Source organism: Coloeus monedula, assembly GCF_965178545.1.
Source record: "Coloeus monedula genome assembly, chromosome: 39".
NCBI lineage: Eukaryota > Metazoa > Chordata > Aves > Passeriformes > Corvidae > Coloeus > Coloeus monedula.
Window position 1 is genome coordinate 647,400 of NC_138819.1, and position 19,533 is coordinate 666,932.

Below are 19,533 nucleotides of genomic sequence, written 5' to 3' on the forward strand. Positions count from 1 at the left end.
GTGGGACCCTCAAACACACGGACACCCCCCCCCCGGCAAGGACGAGGGGGCTCGGGCAGTTTCGGGGTCTCGGGAGTTTTATTTGGTCACAGTCGCCCCCCGAACCTCCCGGGACCCCCGTCCAGTGTCGGGACCGCCCGGGGGGCGGGGCTTCCGCCGAGGGGGGGCGGGGCCTCCGCGCTCCCACCAATCAGGGCGGAGCTTCCTGGTTTTCCCCCAGGAGTGGGGGCGTGGTTTCCTGCCGTGTGGCCCCGCCCACGAAGGGGCGGGGCTTTTCCTGTAATGCCCTTTGCTTTGACCAATGGCGGGCGCGCATGGGCGGGGCCTGCTGCTGTCAGTCCGTCCGTTCGCGGCCGCTCATTGGTCGCCGGAGGGTGGTGGGGGCGGGTCCGTCGCGCGGCGGGCGCTCTCATTGGTCGGCGAAGGGGTCTCGGGGGCGGGGCTCGGCGGGGGGCGGGGCCCGGCGCGGCCCCGCGGACACGAAGCTCCAGGGGTCGATGCGGGGGCGGAGCGGGGAGGGGCGGGGCCGGGCGGGGCCTACGGGGAAGAGCGGGGCTGGGGGCGGTGCGATCCCCCCCCGAGCCCCAAAACTGCCCCGCGACGCCCCCCAGAACATCCCCTGTAAGTGGCCCCACAGCCCCCTGTGCCCCGCGACCCCCCAGACCTGCCCCAGGACCCCCCAGAAACGCCCCACAGCCCCCCTGCCCCACAGAGCTCAGAGCTGCCCCACAGCCCCCCCCCCCCGCCATGCGTGTCCCAACCCCTCCCAAATCTGTCCCCCAGACCCCCAAGCCGCCCCCAGCCCCACTTACCCCACTCGGGGGTCCCAGCTGGGCTCAGCTCTCGGGGTCTCCGAGCCCCCCGGGGCGACGGCTGCAGCCCCAGCTCGGGGGTCCCGGGGGTCCGGGCACGGCGCGGCTCAGGGGTCCCGGGGGTCCGGGGCTGAACCAGTTCGAGGGTCCCTGGGGTCCAGGCACGGCCCTGCTCGGGGGTCCCGGGGGTCCCAGGGGTCCTGACTCCCCCTTGCTCGGGGGTCCAGGACCAATTCAGCTCCAGGGTCCTGGGGGTCCGGGCTCGCCCCCCCTGCTCGGGGGTCCCGGAGATCTTGGGGGTGCCGGGGGCCCGGATTCCACTCGGATCTGGGGACCCGGGGATCTGGGCTCGGCCTTGCTCGGGGGTCCCAGGGGTCCTGGGGGTCCCAGGGGTTCGGACCCCACTCGGATCTGGGGACCCGGGGCTCCGGGCTCGGCTTGGCTCAGGGGTCCCGGGGGTCCCGGGGGTCCGGGCTCCGCTGGGATCTGGAGATCCGGGGGTCCGGGCTTGGCTTGGCTCAGGGGTCCCGGGGGTCCAAGCACGACCCATCTCGGGGGTCCCGGGTGAGCTGAGCTCCGGGGACCCCAGGGTCCGCTCCCAGCGGCGCGGGGAGAGGCGCAGGAGGCCGGGGGAGGGCGGGGGGCTGCGAGGGGACTCGGGGGGGGCCAGGTCACGGCCCAGCCCCAGCGACGCCAGCAGGGCCGAGCCCTTCAGCAGCGCCCGCCGCAGCAGCCGAGGGGTCCCTCCCCGAGACCCCCGGCCCTCCTCGGCCTCCGGTGGCCCGGCCTCGCCTGCGGGACACAACAGGGGTCAGTGTGGGGGGGTGCGGGGGGGGATAGCGGGGTGGGACTCCCCAGAACCCACCCAGACCCACCGTTGGGGGAGGCGTCCCCCGGGCTCAGCTCGTCCGTGTCCAGGTACCAGGTGGTCTCGTCGGGGCGCAGCCGCCGCCTGTGGGGACACCCGAGCGTCCGGGGGGGTGGGGGGGATTCCGGTGTCCGGGCAGGGAGGGCTGGGACCCCCCCCGAGACCCCCAGCGGGGGAGGGGGGTGGGACGCACCTGCCATTGGGGGCACTGGCCCGGCCCGCGCGGCCCCGCGGCGGCTCCTCCTCCTCCTCGGGCTCCACTGGGGACACAGAGAGAGGGGGCGGGGAAGGGGGGGGACGCGGTGTCACCCGGGATGTCACCGGCAGGTGTGATGTCACCGGCAGGTGTGTGTGATGTCACCGCCCCCCCGCATGACGTCACTCACGCTGGATGGCGCGCAGCCGGGGGAAGGGGGGGGACTCCCCGGGCCCGTCCTCGGGGTCGTGGCTCCGGGGGTCCCCCCCGGGTGAGGCCTGGACCGTCAGGCGGTGCTTGAAATCTGGGGAGGGGGGGAGCACTGGGGTCAGGAGAGCCCCAAAACCACACCCCCCCCCCCCCAAATCCCCCCAACCCCAACAGGCACCCAGACACCCTCCAGCTGCCCCCCCAAAATCCCCAGCCTCCTCAAAGCCCCTGGACCCCCCCAAAGCTCCCAACACCTCCTGCTCCCCCAAGACCTCCCCAAATCCCCCCCAAAGCCCCCATCCCCATCCCCTACCCTGGGGCATCCCAATGAGGTCCGCGGGCCTCCGCGGCCTCCGGAAGGGGGGTCGGCGTCTCTTGGGGGCCGGGGGCGGCCGGGGGGGTCCCCTGAGCATCAGGCTGAGCTCCCGCTCCAGCACCTCCAGCTCCCTCTGGGCCACGGCGGCCTCGCGCTGCCGCAGCGCCTCGGCCTGGGAGCGCTGGGCCCGCGACGCCCTGGCCACGGCCTCCTCCCGGCTGCGCAGCTCCTGGGGGACACGGGGGGACGGGGGGCACAGGGGGGTTCGGGGTCAGCGGGGTCATGGGGGGTTCGGGGTCAGCAGGGTCACAGGGGTCAGCGGGGTCACGGGGACAAGGAGCAGCTGTGAGCGATGGGCAGGGCAGGGCCACCGGTGGGGAGTTCGGGGGTCCCAGGGGGGTTCTGGGGGGCTCCCGGGTGTCCTAGGATGGTTGCCCCCATTGTTCAGGGGGTGCAAGGGGGTCTGGGGGTGTCCCTGGGGGCCTGGGGTGGTCCCAGGAGTTGGGGGGTGTTGCCAGGGTTTAGGGGGTGGTGCCGAGTATTGAAGGGAGGGTCCCAGGTGTTGAGGGGGTCACAGGTGGTGGGGAGGTGTCCCAGGTGTTTGGGGGGGGGGGTCCCAGGTGTTTTGGGGGGGGTCCCAGGTGTTCGGGGGGGGGTCCCAGGTGTTTTGGGGGGGGTCCTACCTTCTCCCGCGCCCTCAGCTCGTCGAAGAGCCCCTGGATCTCACGGCGCCAGGACTCCTGCAGGGAGTGGAAGGACTCGGGGGGCCCCAGCCCCCCTGGCTCCAGCCCCCCCAGGCGCCGCAGGATGGTCCCGAAGCCCGGCCGCCGGTGGGGGTCCTGCTCCCAGCAGGCTGCAGGGGGAACCGGGGGTCAACGGGGGGGGGGGGGGGGTGCTCCTGAGGGAACCCCAAAATCCCCCAGGTGCCCAGGTACCCCCCCCCCCAACACCCTCCTCAGCAACACCCAGACTCCTGAGAACCCCGATATCCAGAACCCCCCAACCCTCTCTGAGCCCCCTGGTCCCTCCCCATGAGCCCCCCATGAGCCCCCCCCGTACCTGCCATGAGCTGGGCGAAGGGTGGGGGGCAGGTGGATGGGATGGGCAGGGTCAGTTTGTTCACGGCCACCCCGTAGGCCACGGCCAGGCCATCGATGCCCCGGTATGGCACCTCCCCGGTCAGCAGCTCCCACAGCAGCACCCCGTAACTTTGGGGGGCAGGAGGAGGGGAGGGGGGTCAGACATGTGGTGACCCCCTTAGATCCCTCCAAACCACCCCACAGGTGTCGGGGTGCCCCATAAGACACCCAGACACCTCCCAAACCTGCAGCTCCGTGACCCCACAACATCCAGGTCACCCCAAATCCTCCACCCAAAGGCGTTTGGGCACCCCAAACCTGCAGCTCCGTGACCCCACAACGTCCAGGTCACCCCAAATCCTCCACCCAAAGGCGTTTGGGCACCCCAAACCTGCAGCTCCGTGACCCCACAACGTCCAGGTCACCCCAAATCCTCCACCCAAAGGCGTTTGGGCACCCCAAACCTGCAGCTCCGTGACTCCACAACATCCAGATCACCCCAAATCCTCCACCCAAAGGCGTTTGGGCACCCCAAACCTGCAGCTCCGTGACTCCACAACATCCAGATCACCCCAAATCCTCCACCCAAAGGCGTTTGGGCACCCCAAACCTGCAGCTCCGTGACTCCACAACATCCAGATCACCCCAAATCCTCCACCCAAAGGCGTTTGGGCACCCCAAACCTGCAGCTCCGTGACCCCACAACATCCAGATCACCCCAAATCCTCCACCCAAGGGGTTTGGGCACCCCAAACCTGCAGCTCCGTGACTCCACAACATCCAGATCACCCCAAATCCTCCACCCAAGGGGTTTGGGCACCCCCAAACCCCACCTCAGCCCAGATTTCCCTCCCTACCACGACCCCCCAGGACCCTTCCCCACCTCCAGACGTCGCTGCCCTTGGAGAAGGTGGATGCCCGGATGACCTCAGGAGCCATCCAGGCGTAGGTCCCGGCCGCGCTCATCTTGGTCGTTCGCTGCCACTCGCGGGCCAGGCCGAAGTCGGTGATTTTCAGCGTCTTCCCACTCACGTCGTCCCCCACAACGGGCTGTGCCAGCAGCACTGCGGGGACACGGTCAGGGACCCCCCAACACCTGGGATCTCCTCCCCTCCCGCTGGAAAACCTCGGCCTCTGCACCCCCTGCCCCACTGGGGACCCCCCCCAGCCTGGGGAGCTCAGTGCAGGACACCCATCCTGGGGCACTCGGCCTCCTGACCCTGGGGACCCCCCACCCTCGGGACCTTGGGCATCCCAATGCCTGGGACTCCCCATCCTGGGGATCTTGGGGAATGAGACCCCACCCTGAGACCCCCAACCTTTGCGAGCCCCCGCCCCTCGGAATTTGGGATTCCTCACCTTGGGCAGCCCAGTAACTTGGACCCCCCACCTTGGGGACTTTGGGGACTGAGACCCCACTCTGGGGACCCCAAAGTCTGGTTTCCCTCACCCCGGGGAACCCAATATCGGGCATCCCCCACCCTGGAGACCCCAATGTTTGTGACTCCCCACCCTTGGGGACCTTATGGACTGACACCCCACCCTGCTCCCCCCAACCTCTGCGACCCCCTCCCCACCTTGAAGACCCCGCCCCACCCACAGCAGCCCCCACGCCCCCCCCCCCATCTTACCATTGCTGGACTTGAGGTCGCGGTGGATGAGGGGCACGGGGGTCCCGGCGTGCAGGTACCGCATCCCCCGGGCCACCTGGCGCGCCCAGTCCAGCAGGACGGCGGGGGGGACCCTGCGGCCGGCCAGCGCCCTGGACAGCGGCCCCCCGGCCGCGAACTCCATCACCAGGCACAGGTGGGGGGGCTCGAGGCACACGGCCCGCAGGGCCACCACGTTGGGGTGCCGCAGGCGGGCGTAGAGCCGCGCCTCCCGCCGCAGGCTGGCCGCCCCCGCCGCCCCCGCGTCCCCCCGCGCCGCCTTCACGGCCACTACCTGTCCCCGCCACGTGCCCCGGAACACGCGGCCGAAGCCCCCGGCCCCGATCACCTCCTCCAGCCGCAGTTCCCCGAACGCCGCCCGCGCCGGCTCCCAACCCCCCGGCGGAGATGGGGAGCGGGACCCCCCTGGGGAAGGGGGAGAGGGAGAGCGGGACCCCCCCGGGGATGGGGAGCGGGATCCCGCTGGAGATGGAGAAGGGGAGCGGGACCCCCGCGGGGAGGGGGGGAAAGGGGAGCGGGACCCCTCTGGGAAGAGGGGGGAAAGGGGGGGTGATGGGGAAAGGGGGGGTGAGGGGGAGTGGGACCCCCCCGGGGGGGATGGGGAGGGGGATGCCCGGCCCCACTCCATGGGGTGCTCCCCCCCCCAGCCCCGGCCCCCAGTGATGGCGCTGGGGGGACCTTGGGAGTCCTATGGGGGGCTGGCGGGTCCTATAGGTGCTCGCGGGACCCTACGGGTTCCTTGGTGCTTAGGGGGGGCTCTGTAGGTGCCTGGGGGGGGGGGGGTCTATGGGTGCCCGAGGCACCCCATGGGGTCCCTTTGTGTCCTGGGGGTCACTGGGGTCACCTGAGCCCTACGGGTGCTGCCAGGAAGGTCTGACAGCTCTGGGGGTCCCAATGCAGCCCCCGGGCGAATTATGGGGCTCAGGGGGTGGCTATGGGTCCCTGGGGGTCCCTGTGGCTCCTGGGGGTCCCGGGGCGATCCCCACACCTTATTTCAGTCCCTATGGTCCCTTATAGCTCCTTATAGGTGCCTTATTGGTCCCCGGGGTCCCTTTAGCTGCCAAGGGTCCCTGTGGGTTCTTACAGCGCCTGAAGAACCCTGGGGGTCCCTGTGGGTCCCCGGGGGTCCCAGTGGCTCCTGAGGGTCCCTGTGGGTCCCCGGGGTTCCCAATGGCTCCTGGGGGTCCCTGTGGGTCCCCGGGGGTCCCTTTGGTCCCTGTCGCTGCAGTGGCTCCTCGGAGTCTCTGTAGGTCCCCGGGGATCCCGACGATCCCTGTGGCTCCAATGGGTCCCTACAGCTCCCCGGGGGTCCCTACGCCCCCTCCCCGGCCGCCACAACCCCCTGCGGGCCCCAGAGTCCCTCCGCCCCCCGCCCCGGTCCCCTCCCTCCCCGTCCCCGATCCCCTCCGCCCCGTCCCGTCCCCCGGGGCCCCCCGCGCCCCGTCCCGTCCCCGCCTGGTCCCGCCGGAGCCCCCGCGGCCCGGAGGGGGGAGGAAGCGGCGTCCGGCGGCGTCCCCGGGGGGGGGCAGGGGGCGGCCCGGCCGCTCTGGGCTCCCGGGGGTCCGGCGGTTCCCCGCGCTGGCTGAGGCGGCCCCGGGAAGGCGGAGCCGGGACATTGTCACCGGGACAAAGGAAAAGGAACCAGCGCCGGACGGGGCGGGCCGGGGGCACCGGACGCCGTGGGTGGGGGGGGGGGGGAACCGGACGAGAGGCCGGCGCGGGGAGGGGGGGCGGCCCTGACCCCGGGGACCCTCGCACCGGGCTGGGGGGAGGCGCTGCTGCCCCGCCAACCCGCGGGACACCGGGAGCCGAGCCCGGAGGGCCGGCGGGGGCGGTGTGGGGGAAAACGGGCCCGGATAACGCGGGGGGCGGTCCCGTGTGTCCGCCCCCTCCTCCCCCCCCCGCCTCCCCCGTTCCGGCGCGGGGTCCCCCGGGCCCGGCTGCGGTGGCGCCCGGCGCCGCTGGGGGGCGCCCTGTGCGCTCCGGCCCGCGCGGCCACGGCGGCGCTTTGGCCACGCCCACGGCCACGCCCTCCCGCGGGGGGGGGGGCGGAGCCAGTCCAGCAGCGCATGCGCAGAAGGGACTCCTCACCGGGGGCGGGGCCGTAAAGGGGCGTGTTCTTTTCCCCGCCCTTTGGCGCCGTTTTGTGACGTCACTCAGGCGCGCCCGGAAGCGGCGCCGGGACCGGGGGGTCCTCCCGGGGTGGGGAGGGGGGGGGGGGGTGCCGGGGAGGGCTCGGGGGTCCCGGCGCCGCCGCTGCCATGGTGGGGACAGCGGTGCTGCAGGTGCTCCGCCAAGGCGTTTGGGCCTCGCTGACGGGCGGCTGCTTCCTGGACCCTCAGCTCGGAGCCTTCGCCAACTGCGTGCGGCTCTACGTGTGGCTCTTCCTGCTCGGGCTCCCGCTCGGCCTCTACTCGGTGCGGGGGGGCCGCGCCGGGAGGGGGCTCGGGGGGGGCTGCGAGGGGACCCCGGGAGGGGCCGGGAAGCGGCTTTGGGGGTCCTCAGGCCCTTCTGAGGCGTTGGGGGGGCGGATCCCGGGAGGCGCTCTGGAGATGGGGGGGAGGGGGGCACTTGGGGGTTTTTGGGGGGTGCTGACCCCCGCCCCCCCCCCCAATTGCAGGCGCTGCCCCCCAGCCCCGCCGTGGCCGCTCTGTACTGCGGGCTCGTGGCCGCGTTCTTCGGGGCCGTCAAGGCCGTGACGTTCCGGCTGCACGCGCGCCTGGACCGGGGGGGCTCCGAGGGGGACCCCGAGGGGGGGGCGGCCGCTCTGCTGCCCCCCCCCAGCCCTGAGGAGCGGGACCCTCCCCCCGGGTGAGTTGGAGGGGTTGGGGGGGGGGGGGTGGGAGTTGTGACCCCTTTTTTGGGGGGGGTGGCGGGTGGTAATGGTGGGGTTGGGGGGGCTGGGGAGGGGTCAGGGGCTCACCCCGGGGGTATTTGGGGGGCTGGGGGGGGGGCACCCTGTGGGTCTGTGGTAGCCTGGGGGGGTTGGGGTGGGGGTTGTGGGGGGGGTTCGGGGGTCCCCTGGTGTCTCCCCGCCCCCCCCCCTCACCTGTTACCCCACGCAGCCCCCCCGGGGGGGGTCTGGAGCTCTCGGTGCTCCGGTGGCCGAGCGCGACCCCCCCTCAACTCTGCGGCTTCAACCAACTCTCGGTGAGTGGGGGGGGGGGGGTGGTGAAGGAACAGGGACCCCCCCGCACCCCCCCCGTGTCCCCCGTAACCCACCCGAGCGTCACCTGTCCCCAGGAGCTGCTGCCACACCTGGACACCGCCACCGGCGCCGGGGGTGAGCAGCACCGGGACCCCCCCTCCCCTCCCCCTCCCCGGTTTGTGTCCCCCTCCCCCTCTAACCCCCCCCCCCCCGCAGAGCTCCGGGGCATCGTGACCGCGGCTGACCGGGCCTGGCTGCACTCGCCGGGGCACGGAGGGGCCTGGGGGGGGCCCGATGGGGCTGGGGGCGATGCCAGGACCCCCTCCTTGACCCTCTGTCCCCCCCCAGCCCCGGTGAGCTGCCCTGCAGGGCTGGGGGTCCCACCTGGCAGCCCCCCCCCGTCATCCCCCCAGGGTGGGGGTCCCAGCAGCCGCTGCTCGACCCCCACCCCCCCCACGGGCCCCCAGCGCCCTCCCCGGGAGGGCTGCGGAGGGGGAGGGGGCTCTGGGGGTGAGCGGCCTGGTGAGACCCCCGGTGGGGCGTGAAGGGGGGCAGGGGGTGACCCCATAACGGGGGTGGGGGGGAGGTCCAGCCCCATACTGGGAGGGTCCAGCCCCATACTGGGAGGGTCCAGCCCCACACTGGGGGGTCCAGCCCCATACTGGGAGGGTCCAACCCCACACTGGAGGGGTCCAGCCCCATACTGGGGGGGGGGGGGTCCAGCGCTGTGACTGGGATGTTCTGGGGGACACTGGGGGTTCCAGCCCTGTAGTGGGGGGGCTGGGGGCTGCTTTCCCCCCCCCCCAACTGAGGAGCGCTGGGGGGGTCCCTGTGGGTTGGGGGGGGGGTCCTGCCCTATAGCCAGAGGGGTTTGGGGAAGGGGTGCAGCCCCACAGTGACGTTTGGGAGGGGGGGCCCCAGTCTCTAAGTGGACCCTTCCCCTTCATTTTGCCGGGTTTTGGAGGAGTTTTGTCACTTTTAGGGTTGATAAGAGAAATTATAAATAAAGCCCGTAACGGTTCCAAAAATCGGTTTTTTTGTGGTTTTCCCGCCACGCTCGGAGCGGGGGGAGGGGGGAGGCACCTTGAGGCGGGGGGGGGGGGGGGCACACCTGAGCCCCTCCCGTGGGGAGGGGGTGTAGGGAGGGGGTGCAGGGAGGTGGGGGGGGGTCCGAGGGGGCCGTTTGAGCCCCACCCGCTGCCCCCCACCCCCCCACCCCCCCACCGCGGTGGGAGGAAGCGGCAGAAGGGAAGGGCGGGGGCGGGGGGGGGGGGAGCGCGGCCGCCGGAGCCCCTTGAGCCGCTGCAGCCGCTCGGAACGGGGGGTCCGACGTGCCTGGGACCCCCCCCCCCGGCCAGCTGGGACCCCCCACCCCCCCAGGACGGTGCCAGTGCCACAAGGGGCCGTAGGTAGGACCGAGCGGGGGCGGGAGGGAGGGGTTTGTGGGGGGAGGGGGGGGCCGTGAGGATCGTGCCCCGAGGGAGGGTCTCGCTCCTGGGGGGCGGGGGGGGGGGATCTACACGAGGGTCTCTTGTCAGTGGGTGTCCCCAACCCCGCGAGAACCCCAAAACCCCGTGCCCAGCTCCCCTCCCCCCCTCCATGTGCGGCCCCCCCTCCGTGTGACCCCCCCCACCCCCCCGTGCGAGGCCGTTCCCCACGGCCGCGACTTCTGATTGGGGGGGGGGGGGTCCCAGGAGATTTGGGGACCTCCAGGTGCCCCCCCCGGACCCCCGAGTCTCTGCCCGCCCTGAGCCACCTGCACCTGGAGGGGAGGGGGGGGGTCACCCATCCTGCCCCCCATCCAGATTAACGTGGTTTAAACAGATTTGGGGAGGGGCCAGAACGCCCGGGGGGATTCGGGGGGGGGGGGGGGGGGCCCGGACGCTGTTTCCTTCAGTGGGGGGCGGGGGGGGCCGGACGCCGGGTCCTGCAGCTGGAGAAGGGAAGTTGAGGGGGGGCCGGACGCCCGAGTTCACGCCGAGGGCAAGGTCAGGAACGGGGGGCTCGGCGTGGCTGGGGGGGGGCTCGCTGGAGATGAGGGGGACCCCCGGGGGGAAGGGGTCAGTGCGGGGGGGTGCGGGGAGCTGTTGGGGGGCAGCGTTTTGGGGGCCGTCGGCCGCCGACACTTCCTGGATGGCAGGAAACCGCTGGCGGCGGCACGTCCGGGCCCCCCCCAACCTCCCCCCGTCCCACAACTTCCCCACGGACCCCCCCTAGACCCCCCCCAGGACCCCCCCGGAGTCGAGGGGCTGCTGGGGAGAGCTGGGGGCACAGGGGGTCCAGGCCAGGAGCCAGGAGAAGGAAGGACCCGGCTGTCCGGGGGGGTCCCAAGTGCCTCCCTCATCCCCCCCCAGCCCCGTTTTGGGGTCCCTGCAGCGGGATGGGGAGGGGAAGGGGGGTCTGGGGGGTGTCTGGGGATGGAGGGACAGACACGGAGAGACAGAGGGACACGAGAAGGGGGGAGAGGGATGAGGAGCCCCCTCCCACCCCCCGCTGACCCCCGTGTCCCTCCCCAGGTGTCGCCGGCGCCCCCCACCCCAGCGATCGCCGCGGTCGGAGCCCCCCCCCCCCCCCACCCCCGAGTCCCCCCCATTGACCCGACCCGGAGAGGGGCGCGTGGGAAAGGGGGCGGGGCCTCGGCACGCGGGAATTCACGGGCAGCCAATCGGAGCGCGGGGTCCGTTCCCACGCTCCCATTGACAAATCGCTGGGTGCGGGATCCCCGCTACAACCGGGGGGGCGGGGAAGTCCTGGAGACCCCCGGGGGGGCCCTAAGGAGCCCCTGAGACCCTCTTGGGGTTCCCTGAGGGTCCCGGGGGTGTCCTAGGGAGTCCCTGGGGGTCTTAGAGGAGAACAGACGGGTCCGTGGGGGTCCCGGGTGGGCGGAATTGAGGGGTCCTGGGGAGTGTCGGGGGAGTTCCGGGGGGACCATGCAGTCCGACGACCTCTTCCTCCGCAAAATGCGGGGCCCCCTGGCCCGGCCGCCCCCCTCCCCCGCCCCCCCTGTCGCGGCCGGGGTGGTCCCGTCGCCGCCCCCCTCCCCGGGGGTCGCCGTCCCCCGGCAGCGCAGCGGCAGCGAGGCGGCGCTGGGGAGGCCCCCCGAGGAGGGGGGGTCCCCGGCGGGGGTGTCCCCCCGCAGCCGCACCCAAAGCCACGAGGAGGCGGCGGGGGGGGCCAGCCCCACATCCCCCCGCTTCCGCGACCCTCTGCTGCTGCTGGGGCTGGCGGCCGGCGGGGGGGACCCCGAGTTCTTCCCCCGCCCCCCCTGGAGCCCCCTCCTCGCTCACTACGACGTGCAGAGCATCCTCTTCGACCCCACCGAGCCTCCCCCGGGCCCCCCCAGCCTCACCTCGGGGGCTTCCGCCGCTCACCTGGAGCCCGAGGAGCCCCCGGGCTCCCCCCGGGCCGCCCCCGACCCCGAGGCGCTGGTGCTGAGCTGCCCCCGCTTCTGCTGCGAGACGGGGGGGGAGCAGGAGCCGGGGCTGGGGTCTCCCCAGGGCCCCCCCGGGCCCGGGCAGCTGCCGAATGCGGCGGTGGCGGTGCTGGAGGAGCCCCCGGCGGGGTCGCGACCCCCCCACCCCATCGAGCACAGCGACGAGGGCGCGGAGTATTACCGCAAATACTTCTATGGGAAAGGTGAATTGGGGGAGGGGGGGAATGGGGGTCGGGGGGCACGGGGGGGGGGGGTACAATGCGGGAAAGGTGGGGAGGGAGCGGGGAAGTGGTGGATGGGGGGCTGGGAGCGTGCCATCCCCCCCATCTCATCCCCCGATCCCCCCAGAGCACCCGAACTTACTGGGTGAGGACCCCCTGACCCCCGGGTAGGACCGTGGGGGGCTGTAGGGGGGCTGGGGGAGCTGTGGGGATCCCGACCCCCTCTGACCCCCCCCAGAGCACCATAACCTGCTGGGTGAGGACCCCCGGCTGGGGCCCGTGGCCGTGTCCCTGCGGCGGGAGGAGAAGGAGGGACCCCGGCCCCAGGTGCTGCACAGGATCATCGTGCGCACCTGCCAGGTGAGCCGGGGGGGGCTTGAGGGGGGCGGGAGGGGCGGGGAGGAACCTGAGGGAGGGGGGGGTCGGGGCGGGGGGAGTCAGGGGATTGGGGGTCCCAAAAGGGCGGGCGGAGTCAGGGGGGTCCTGGGAAGGGGGAGGGTCAGAGCTCGGCAAGGCTAGGGGGGTTAAGGATGGGCAAAGTCAGGGGGGTGGGGGGCCACCTGGGGGTCCCAAAAACCCGATAGGAGACCCCCCAGGGGGCCAGCAGGGCCTGGAAGGTTTCTGGGGGTGCTCAGGGTGGGGGTACCCCGCCAGCCTGACCCCTCCCCTGTCCGTCCCCCCCGCCCCCTCCCCAGCTGCGAACGCTGCGGGGGTCGGTGCTGGAGGAGGCGCTGCCCCCCGGCTGCCGCCCCCCCGGGGCACGGGGGGTCCCCCCGCGGAAGCTGCTGGAGCTGCTGCTGCCGGGGCTGGCGCTGGGGGGGCTGCGCCTCGCCCCCTCCCCTGCCGTGCAGGAGACCCTCCTCAAGCTGGACGAGCAGGGGGTGAGGGGTGGGCTTGGGGAGGGGTCTCGCACCAAGGGCGGCGGGCGGGGCGGGGGCGGCCTGCACGAGGATCTGGGGATGGTTTGGGTGTCACCACACCTGGGGGAGGGGTGACGGGAGGGGGGGGGGGCGTTGCTTGGGGGGGCTTGCCCAAGGGTGGGCGTTGCCCGAGGGTGGGACCTGCACCAGGGTGGGGTTGGAGGGGTCCGGGGTTGCACCAGCACTGACCCCCCCCCCACGCTGTGGGAGGTGGTGAGGGGTGTTCGGGGGTCTCCGCACAGGGGACGGGGACACGCGGGAGGAGGATGGGGTGGGAAACACCCGCAGGGGACACCCCCAAGGTGGGTCCCCAAGGGGGACAGGGGACACCCCCGTGGGGTGCGGGACATGGGACAGGACGAGGGAGCCCCCGAATGGGACAGGGAAGGTGGGGTGTGAGATGGGAGGGGGCACACAGTGGTGGGATGGGGTGGGGACCCCCGTGTGAGGTCTCTGTCCCCCTCGCCACCCCCGCCCCGGGCCCCCCAGGTGAGCCGGCAGCGCAAGGTGGGGGTGCTGTACTGCCGAGCGGGGCAGGGCTCCGAGGAGGAGATGTACAACAACGAGGGGCCCGGGCCCGCCTTCGAGCAGTTCCTGTCCCTTCTGGGCACCCGCGTGAGGCTGCGGGGCTTCGACGGGTACCGGGCACAGCTGGACACCCGCAGTGAGCCCGGGGACGCGGGGACTTCGGGGGACGTGGGGGTCATGAGGGGACACGGGGACATGAGGGGGACATGGGGGAACAGAGACGTGGGGGGGAGATGGGGGTGGTGGGACAGGTGGGGGGCATGGGGGAATTGGGGGGACGTGGAGGGGACACAGGGGGCTTGGGGGGATGTGGGGATGGGGAACAAGGGGAAGGGGACACGAGCAATGTGAGGAAAGGGGGACGTGGGGAGCACAGGAAGGACGTGGGGACAGGGGGACACAGTGGATTTGGGGGGGGGAGGGCGCAGGGCCACGGGGCAGGGGTTCCCTGGTGGGGTGGGGGTTCAGGCCGTGCCCCCCCAGCCGACTCCACGGGGACGCACTCGCTGTACACGACGTACCACGGCTACGAGGTGATGTTCCACGTGAGCACCATGCTGCCCTTCACCCCCCGCAACTCCCAGCAGGTACTGGGGGGTCACGGCATCATAGGGGGGGCCACAGGGTTATGGGGAGGTCACGGGGGTCCATAGGTCTGGGGTCCCCCCTCCCCCCAGTGCTGCTCTTTGCCCCCGGCAAGTACCGGGAGCTCAGGGGTCCCTGGGGTTATGGGGCTGGGGGTCCTTCTGGACCCCCCCCCCACCCCCCGGTGACAGTTTTGGGGGTTCTTATCCCCTTCTCCTTCCCCGCAGCTGCTGCGGAAGCGCCATATCGGGAACGATATCGTGACAATCGTGTTCCAGGAGCCGGGGGCGCGCCCCTTCTCCCCCCGCGCCCTGCGCAGCCACTTCCAGCACGTCTTCCTCGTGGTGCGCGTGCACGAGCCCTGCACCCCCAAAACCACCTACAGGTAGGGCCGGGGGTCCCGGGGGGAGGGGAGGTGTCTGGGGGTCCCCGAGAGTCTCAAGCAGGGGTCGGGGGGTTCATACGAGGGGGTTCTGGGGGCCCCCGGTGGGATGGGGAGCTCATACAGAGGTGCTGGGGGTGTCTGCAAGAGGATCAGACAGGGGTGGGGGGGTCCCAGGGGTCCTCGGGGAGGGGGTCTGGGGGTCTCTGAGGGTCTCAGACGGGGGGCTGGGGGTTCCCAAGTGCTCCTGAAGGGGTGGGGGGGCTCATCCAGGGTTACATGGGGGTCCCCAAGCCCTCCGGAAGGGCTGGGGGAGCTTTCCACGGACCACGGGGGTCCCTCTGGGGGTCCCTCTGGGGGTCCCTCTGGGGGTCCCTGGGGTCTCTCCTGGGTTGTTTTGGGGGTGGCCCTCGAGCTGGGGGAGCTTGCGGAGACTCTGGGGGTTCCCATGGGGGGTCTGGGGGCGGCGGGGGGGAGGGGGCGGCTGCTTCCCTGGGCTCTCAGGGGGTCTCAGCTTCCTGGGCGGGTTGGGGGAGGGGGGAGTCTCCCCCAATCCCTGCGTGTCTCTCCTGCTTCCTGGGGGGGGGGTGTTGGGGATCACCCACGAGGTCTGGGGTCCCTAAACCCCCCCCATCCTCCCCCCTTCCCCCATCCCCTCAGCGTGGCAGTGGTGCGGCCGGAGGAGACCCCCCCGTTCGGGCCGGCGCTGGCGGCGGGGCAGCGATTTTTGGGGGGCGCGGGGCTGCGCCCCTTCCTGCTGGCCAAGGCCATCAACGGCGAGAACGCGGCGGCGCGGGGGGGTCGCCTGGGGGCCATGGCCGCTCGCACTCGCCGCCAGTACCTGCAGGAGCTGCTGCGCGCCCACGGCGGGGGGGCCCCGCTGCCCGCGCCCCCCCGGGGGCTCCCCGCGCTCGGGGGTCGCCGCCGGGGCGGCTCCTCCTCCTCGGGGGGCTCGGGGGGCGCGGGGGTGGTGGCGGGGGCGTTGGTGTGGGGGGCGCGCGCCGAGGGGGGGCCCGGCGGGGCCGAGCTGCCGTGCCTGCTCGGGGTGGCCGCGGAGAGGGTCGTGGTGGTCGCCGCGCCACGAGGGGCGGTGGCCGATCGCTGCGGGGGGGTGGCCGCCAACTCAGGGAAGACCCCCCGGCATCAAGGGAGGGGCGCGCAACATCCCGGCGAGCTTCCCCCAAATTCGGGGGCGCTCCCCGCGCACCCAGGGGAGCCCCCCCATAACCCGGGCGAGGTCGCCGCCCCGCCGGGGGAAGTCGCCTCTCAGGCGGGGACGGTCGCCACCCCCCTCGGGACGCTGTTCAGCTGCGCCTGCCGGGACGTGCTGGGCTGGGGCTTCTCCGAGGGGCGCCTGGAGATCTTCCATGGGGCGGGCGAGTGGTTGGGGCTGCGGCTGCCCCACGGCGCGGCCCCACAGGTGGTGGCCAGGCTGCAGGTGAGGGCGGGGCGGAGAAACTGGGCGGACTGGGAGGAAATGGGGACGGGCACTGGGGGGCTTTGGGGGGATCCTGCGGGGCTCGGACAGGGCAGTGACCCATGGGGTGCCCTGTGGGGTGGTGTAGGATCACCCCCCGGGGGTCCCTGTCGCCGTTCCCGGGGGTCCCCACGCCCCACCTGGCCTGGTGACGTGGAAGGGCGGGGGTCCCCTGAGCCGCTGTCCCACCCCCACCCCCCGCAGGCGGTGACACGGGTGGGCGGGGGGCTCTGTGGGGGTCTCCATCGGGGTCTCGGTGTCCCCTGAGCCGCTGTCCCCCCCCTCCCGCAGGCGGTGACGCGGGGGTGCGAGGCTCAGGAACTGGCGCTGCCGCGGGGGGCCGGGGGTCGCCGGGGCTTCCGCGTGGACCCCTCGGGGGTCGTGACGGCCGTCACTCGGTTCTCGTTCGCCGAGACCGCGGGGCTGCGGCCCGGGACGCGGCTGCTGCGGGTGGGGCGCTGCCCCCTCCCCCGCGGGGACCCCCGGAGGCTGCGGGCGCTGCTCCGGCGCCCCTCGGGACCCCTGACCCTGCTGCCCCCAGACCGCGACGGGCGGCCCCGGCGGTGAGTGGGGGGCGTGGGGGCGGGTCTAGGGGGGCAAAGAGGGGATTGGTCTTGGGAGGAGAATATGGGGGGGGAGGGTCACGGAATTGGGGACCTTGGGGGGACACGGGGGGCAGAGACACGGGGACAAGTGGCCCCGGGCCACCCCCGTGTGTCCTCAGTGTGTCCCCCCCTGTCCCCACCCCGTCCCCCCCCTCCCCCCCAGGAGTTTCTCGGAGCTCTACGCCCGCTCGCTGGAGCAGGGTCGGGCCGCGGGGGGGGACCCCGGCGCTGGGGACCCCGGCGGGGACATCGGGGACACCAGCAGCGACTCGGGGGGTGACAGCGACGCGGGGGAGGCCGGGGGGGGCGCGGGGGGGCTGTCCCCCGACACCCTGCGGCTCCTGCAGGCGCTGGCGCTGGACGAGGAGAGCACCCCCTTCCCCCCTGGCCCCCCCAGCCCGGGGACCCCCGAGAACCCGAGCGGACACGCCCCTAGCCCGTGAGTGACACGGGGAACGCCCCCCAACCCCCGGCATCACCCCCAAATCCCCCGGGACCACCCCCAGAATTGTCACCTCCCCCTCCCCCCGACGCCCCAGGCCCCCCCTGGCTGACCCCACGCCGGACCTGCTGCTGCCGCACCACAGCCCCCCCCCGGCTGGGGACCCGGTGAGTCCCCGTGTGCCCCCCGTGTCACCATGACCACCCCCCCCCAGTGTCCCCGTGTCCCCGCTGACCCTCCCGTGTCCCCAGGGACCCTCCCCGGATGCCGGTGGTCCTGCGGCCCCCCCCGAGCCCAGCCCCCCCTTGGGCCCCTCGCTGCGACATTCTCTGGGCAGGCGTGAGTGGCTCGGACCCCCCCGTGTCCCCCCCTCCCCGTGTCCCTCCCCCCGTGTCCCCTCATCCCACGTCCCCTGGGGGTGTCCCCTGTCCCCCGAAGGCCCCCCCCAGCTCCTTGGGCTGTCCCCAGCCCCGGGATGTCCCCTGGTCCCCTCGGGGTGTCCCCTGGGGGTGTCCCTGTCCCACACCTGCTGGAGGGATCCCCCACTCTTGTCCCACGCCCCCATCTCCCCCCCAGTGCTGTCGGGGTCCGGGGACCCCCAGGAGGACGAGTGGGACGTCATCGCCTGCCTGGCCACAGCCTGCAGCGGGGTCCTGGAGGCCATCGCCCGGGGGGGTGAGAGGGCTTTGGGGGGGCTTGGGGGGTCCGGGGGGTCATCATTAGGGGACTGAGGGGGTTTTGGGGGGATTTTGGGGGGATGGGGGGTCTTGGAGGCCGTCACTGGGGGACTGAGGGGGTTTTTAGGGGGGGACTGGGAGGGGTCTTGGGTGGGGATGGGGGGATTGAGGGTGGTCTGGGGGGGTTGGGGGGAGTTGGGGGGGGCTGAGGATTGTGGGAATGGGGAGGGTCGGGATGGGGAACCCCAATTTGGGGTCTTATCTCCCCCCTTCCCCCCCAGGGCATCAACTCCGGGAGCTCCCCAACATCGGGGTCCAGCAGAGCCTGAGCCCGGCAGCCCCCGAGGATGAGTATGGATGGATGGGGGGGGGGGGGATGGGACTGGGGGGGTGCAGGGGGGGGTCCCCATGAGGGTCTCACCCCTCCTGTCCCCCCCCCACAAGGTCCCAGAGTCTATCGGAGAAGGTGGCGCAGCTGGAGGCGGCGCTGAAGCGGCTGCAGGACGATCTGCAGGAGGTGGGGGGCACTGGGAGGCACTGGGGGGCACTGGGAGGCACTGGGAGGCACTGGGGGCGGGTACTGGGAGGCACTGGGGCTGTACTGGGAGGCACTGGGGGCGGGTACTGGGAGGCACTGGAGGACACTGAAGGGACACGACTGGGGGAGAATTGGGGGGCAGCTGGGGATACAGGGGGGAGAAATGGCGAGTACTGGGAGTCACTGGGGGAGATACTGGGAGGGAACTGGGGAAAAACGGAGGGAGCTGAACCCTGGGGTCTCCATGGGGCAGGGGCTGACCCGGGGGTCTCCGTGGGGCAGGGGCTGACCCGGGGGTCTCCGTGGGGCAGGGGCTGACCCGGGGGTCGCTGTGGGGCAGGGGCTCACCCGGGGGTCGCTGTGGGGCAGGGGCTGACCCGGGGGTTTCCGTGGGGCAGGGGCTGACCCGGGGGTCGCTGTGGGGCAGGGGCTGACCCGGGGGTTTCCGTGGGGCAGGGGCTGACCCGGGGGTCTCCGTGGGGCAGGGGCTGACCCGGGGGTCTCCGTGGGGCAGGGGCTCACCCGGGGGTCTCCGTGGGGCAGGGGCTGACCCGGGGGTCGCTGTGGGGCAGGGCCACGAGGCGCAGCAGCGGCTCCGGGCCGAGCTGCGGGGGCTCCGCCGCAGCACCCGGCGGCTGCAGCAAGGCCAGGACGACGCCAACGAGCGGCTCAGCCGCGTCACGAGGCTGCTGCGACCCCCGGGGACCCCCGAGACCCCCTGACAGCCCCCCGGGGAGCCCCCCCAAACCCCCTGAGATACACCCCCGAACACCCTGAGAGCTGTGGGACCCCGCAGGACTCGGGGACAGCGGCAGCACCCCCTCCCCTCCCCGGCACAGGGGCAGCCGCAGGTGGCACGGCCAGGTGGGCACGGTGACATCGGGCACTCGCTGTGCACGCTCACCTCTTGCACACTCACCCCTTGCACGCTCACCCCTTGCACGCTCACGCCCCGCTCACGCTCACCCCGTGCCCCCCCGCACACGCCCCCCCCCCCCTTGGCACACTCACCTCGTGCCCACCGTGCCCCCCCCCACCGTGCCCAGCCCCCCCCTTTGCACACTCGTCCTGCGCACACTCGCAGCCCCCCCCCCCCCCGTGTGCCCCCACTAACTGTGAAACTGAAGCTGTGACACCCCCGTGGTCCCCCCCCCCCCCACCCCGTGTGACACTGGAACACCCCCGAATGTCCCCTCCCCCCCCCCGTGTGACACTGGACCCTCCATGTCCCCCCCATGTGACACTGGACCCCCCCCCCCGTGACACTGGACCCCCCCCCCCGTGTGTCCCCCCCATGTGACATTGCCCCCACCCCCCTCTGTGTCCCCCGTGTTGTCCCCTCCCCCCCCAGGTGACACTGGACCCCCTCCCCACCCCACCGAGGGGGATGCGCCGGGACCCCCCCGACCCCCCCAGCAATAAAAAC

The 19,533-nt window shown here is 73.1% G+C and overlaps 3 protein-coding genes across 3 annotated transcripts; 2 read left to right on the forward strand and 1 right to left on the reverse strand.

Annotated features, from left to right (window-relative positions):
• Positions 1-91: 91 nt before the first annotated feature.
• On the reverse strand, positions 92-6,767 carry MAP3K11 (mitogen-activated protein kinase kinase kinase 11; the record flags this gene model as incomplete). Its single annotated transcript, XM_082300247.1, has 11 exons — positions 92-537; positions 813-1,604; positions 1,688-1,764; positions 1,874-1,940; positions 2,067-2,180; positions 2,400-2,631; positions 3,086-3,255; positions 3,462-3,610; positions 4,365-4,545; positions 5,113-5,556; positions 6,617-6,767. 11 exons carry the CDS (start codon positions 6,765-6,767, stop codon positions 410-412), a joined length of 2,505 nt encoding a protein of 834 aa, XP_082156373.1. The 3' UTR covers positions 92-409.
• Positions 6,768-7,394: 627 nt separating this feature from the next.
• LOC309584292 (pecanex-like protein 3) lies at positions 7,395-8,844 on the forward strand (the record flags this gene model as incomplete). The annotated part of the gene is made up of 5 exons (XM_082300248.1): positions 7,395-7,568; positions 7,772-7,962; positions 8,217-8,301; positions 8,395-8,434; positions 8,516-8,844. The coding sequence occupies exons 1-5, from the start codon at positions 7,413-7,415 to the stop codon at positions 8,842-8,844; spliced, it is 801 nt and encodes a 266-aa protein (XP_082156374.1). The 5' UTR covers positions 7,395-7,412.
• Positions 8,845-11,229: 2,385 nt separating this feature from the next.
• Positions 11,230-19,150, forward strand: SIPA1 (signal-induced proliferation-associated 1; the record flags this gene model as incomplete). Its single annotated transcript, XM_082300249.1, has 15 exons — positions 11,230-11,935; positions 12,192-12,313; positions 12,649-12,834; positions 13,363-13,537; positions 13,885-13,988; positions 14,214-14,371; positions 15,029-15,806; positions 16,137-16,408; positions 16,614-16,889; positions 16,990-17,059; positions 17,144-17,231; positions 17,469-17,567; positions 17,851-17,920; positions 18,014-18,086; positions 18,680-19,150. The coding sequence occupies 15 exons, from the start codon at positions 11,230-11,232 to the stop codon at positions 18,827-18,829; spliced, it is 3,327 nt and encodes a 1,108-aa protein (XP_082156375.1). The 3' UTR covers positions 18,830-19,150.
• Between the last annotated feature and the right edge of the window lie 383 nt (positions 19,151-19,533).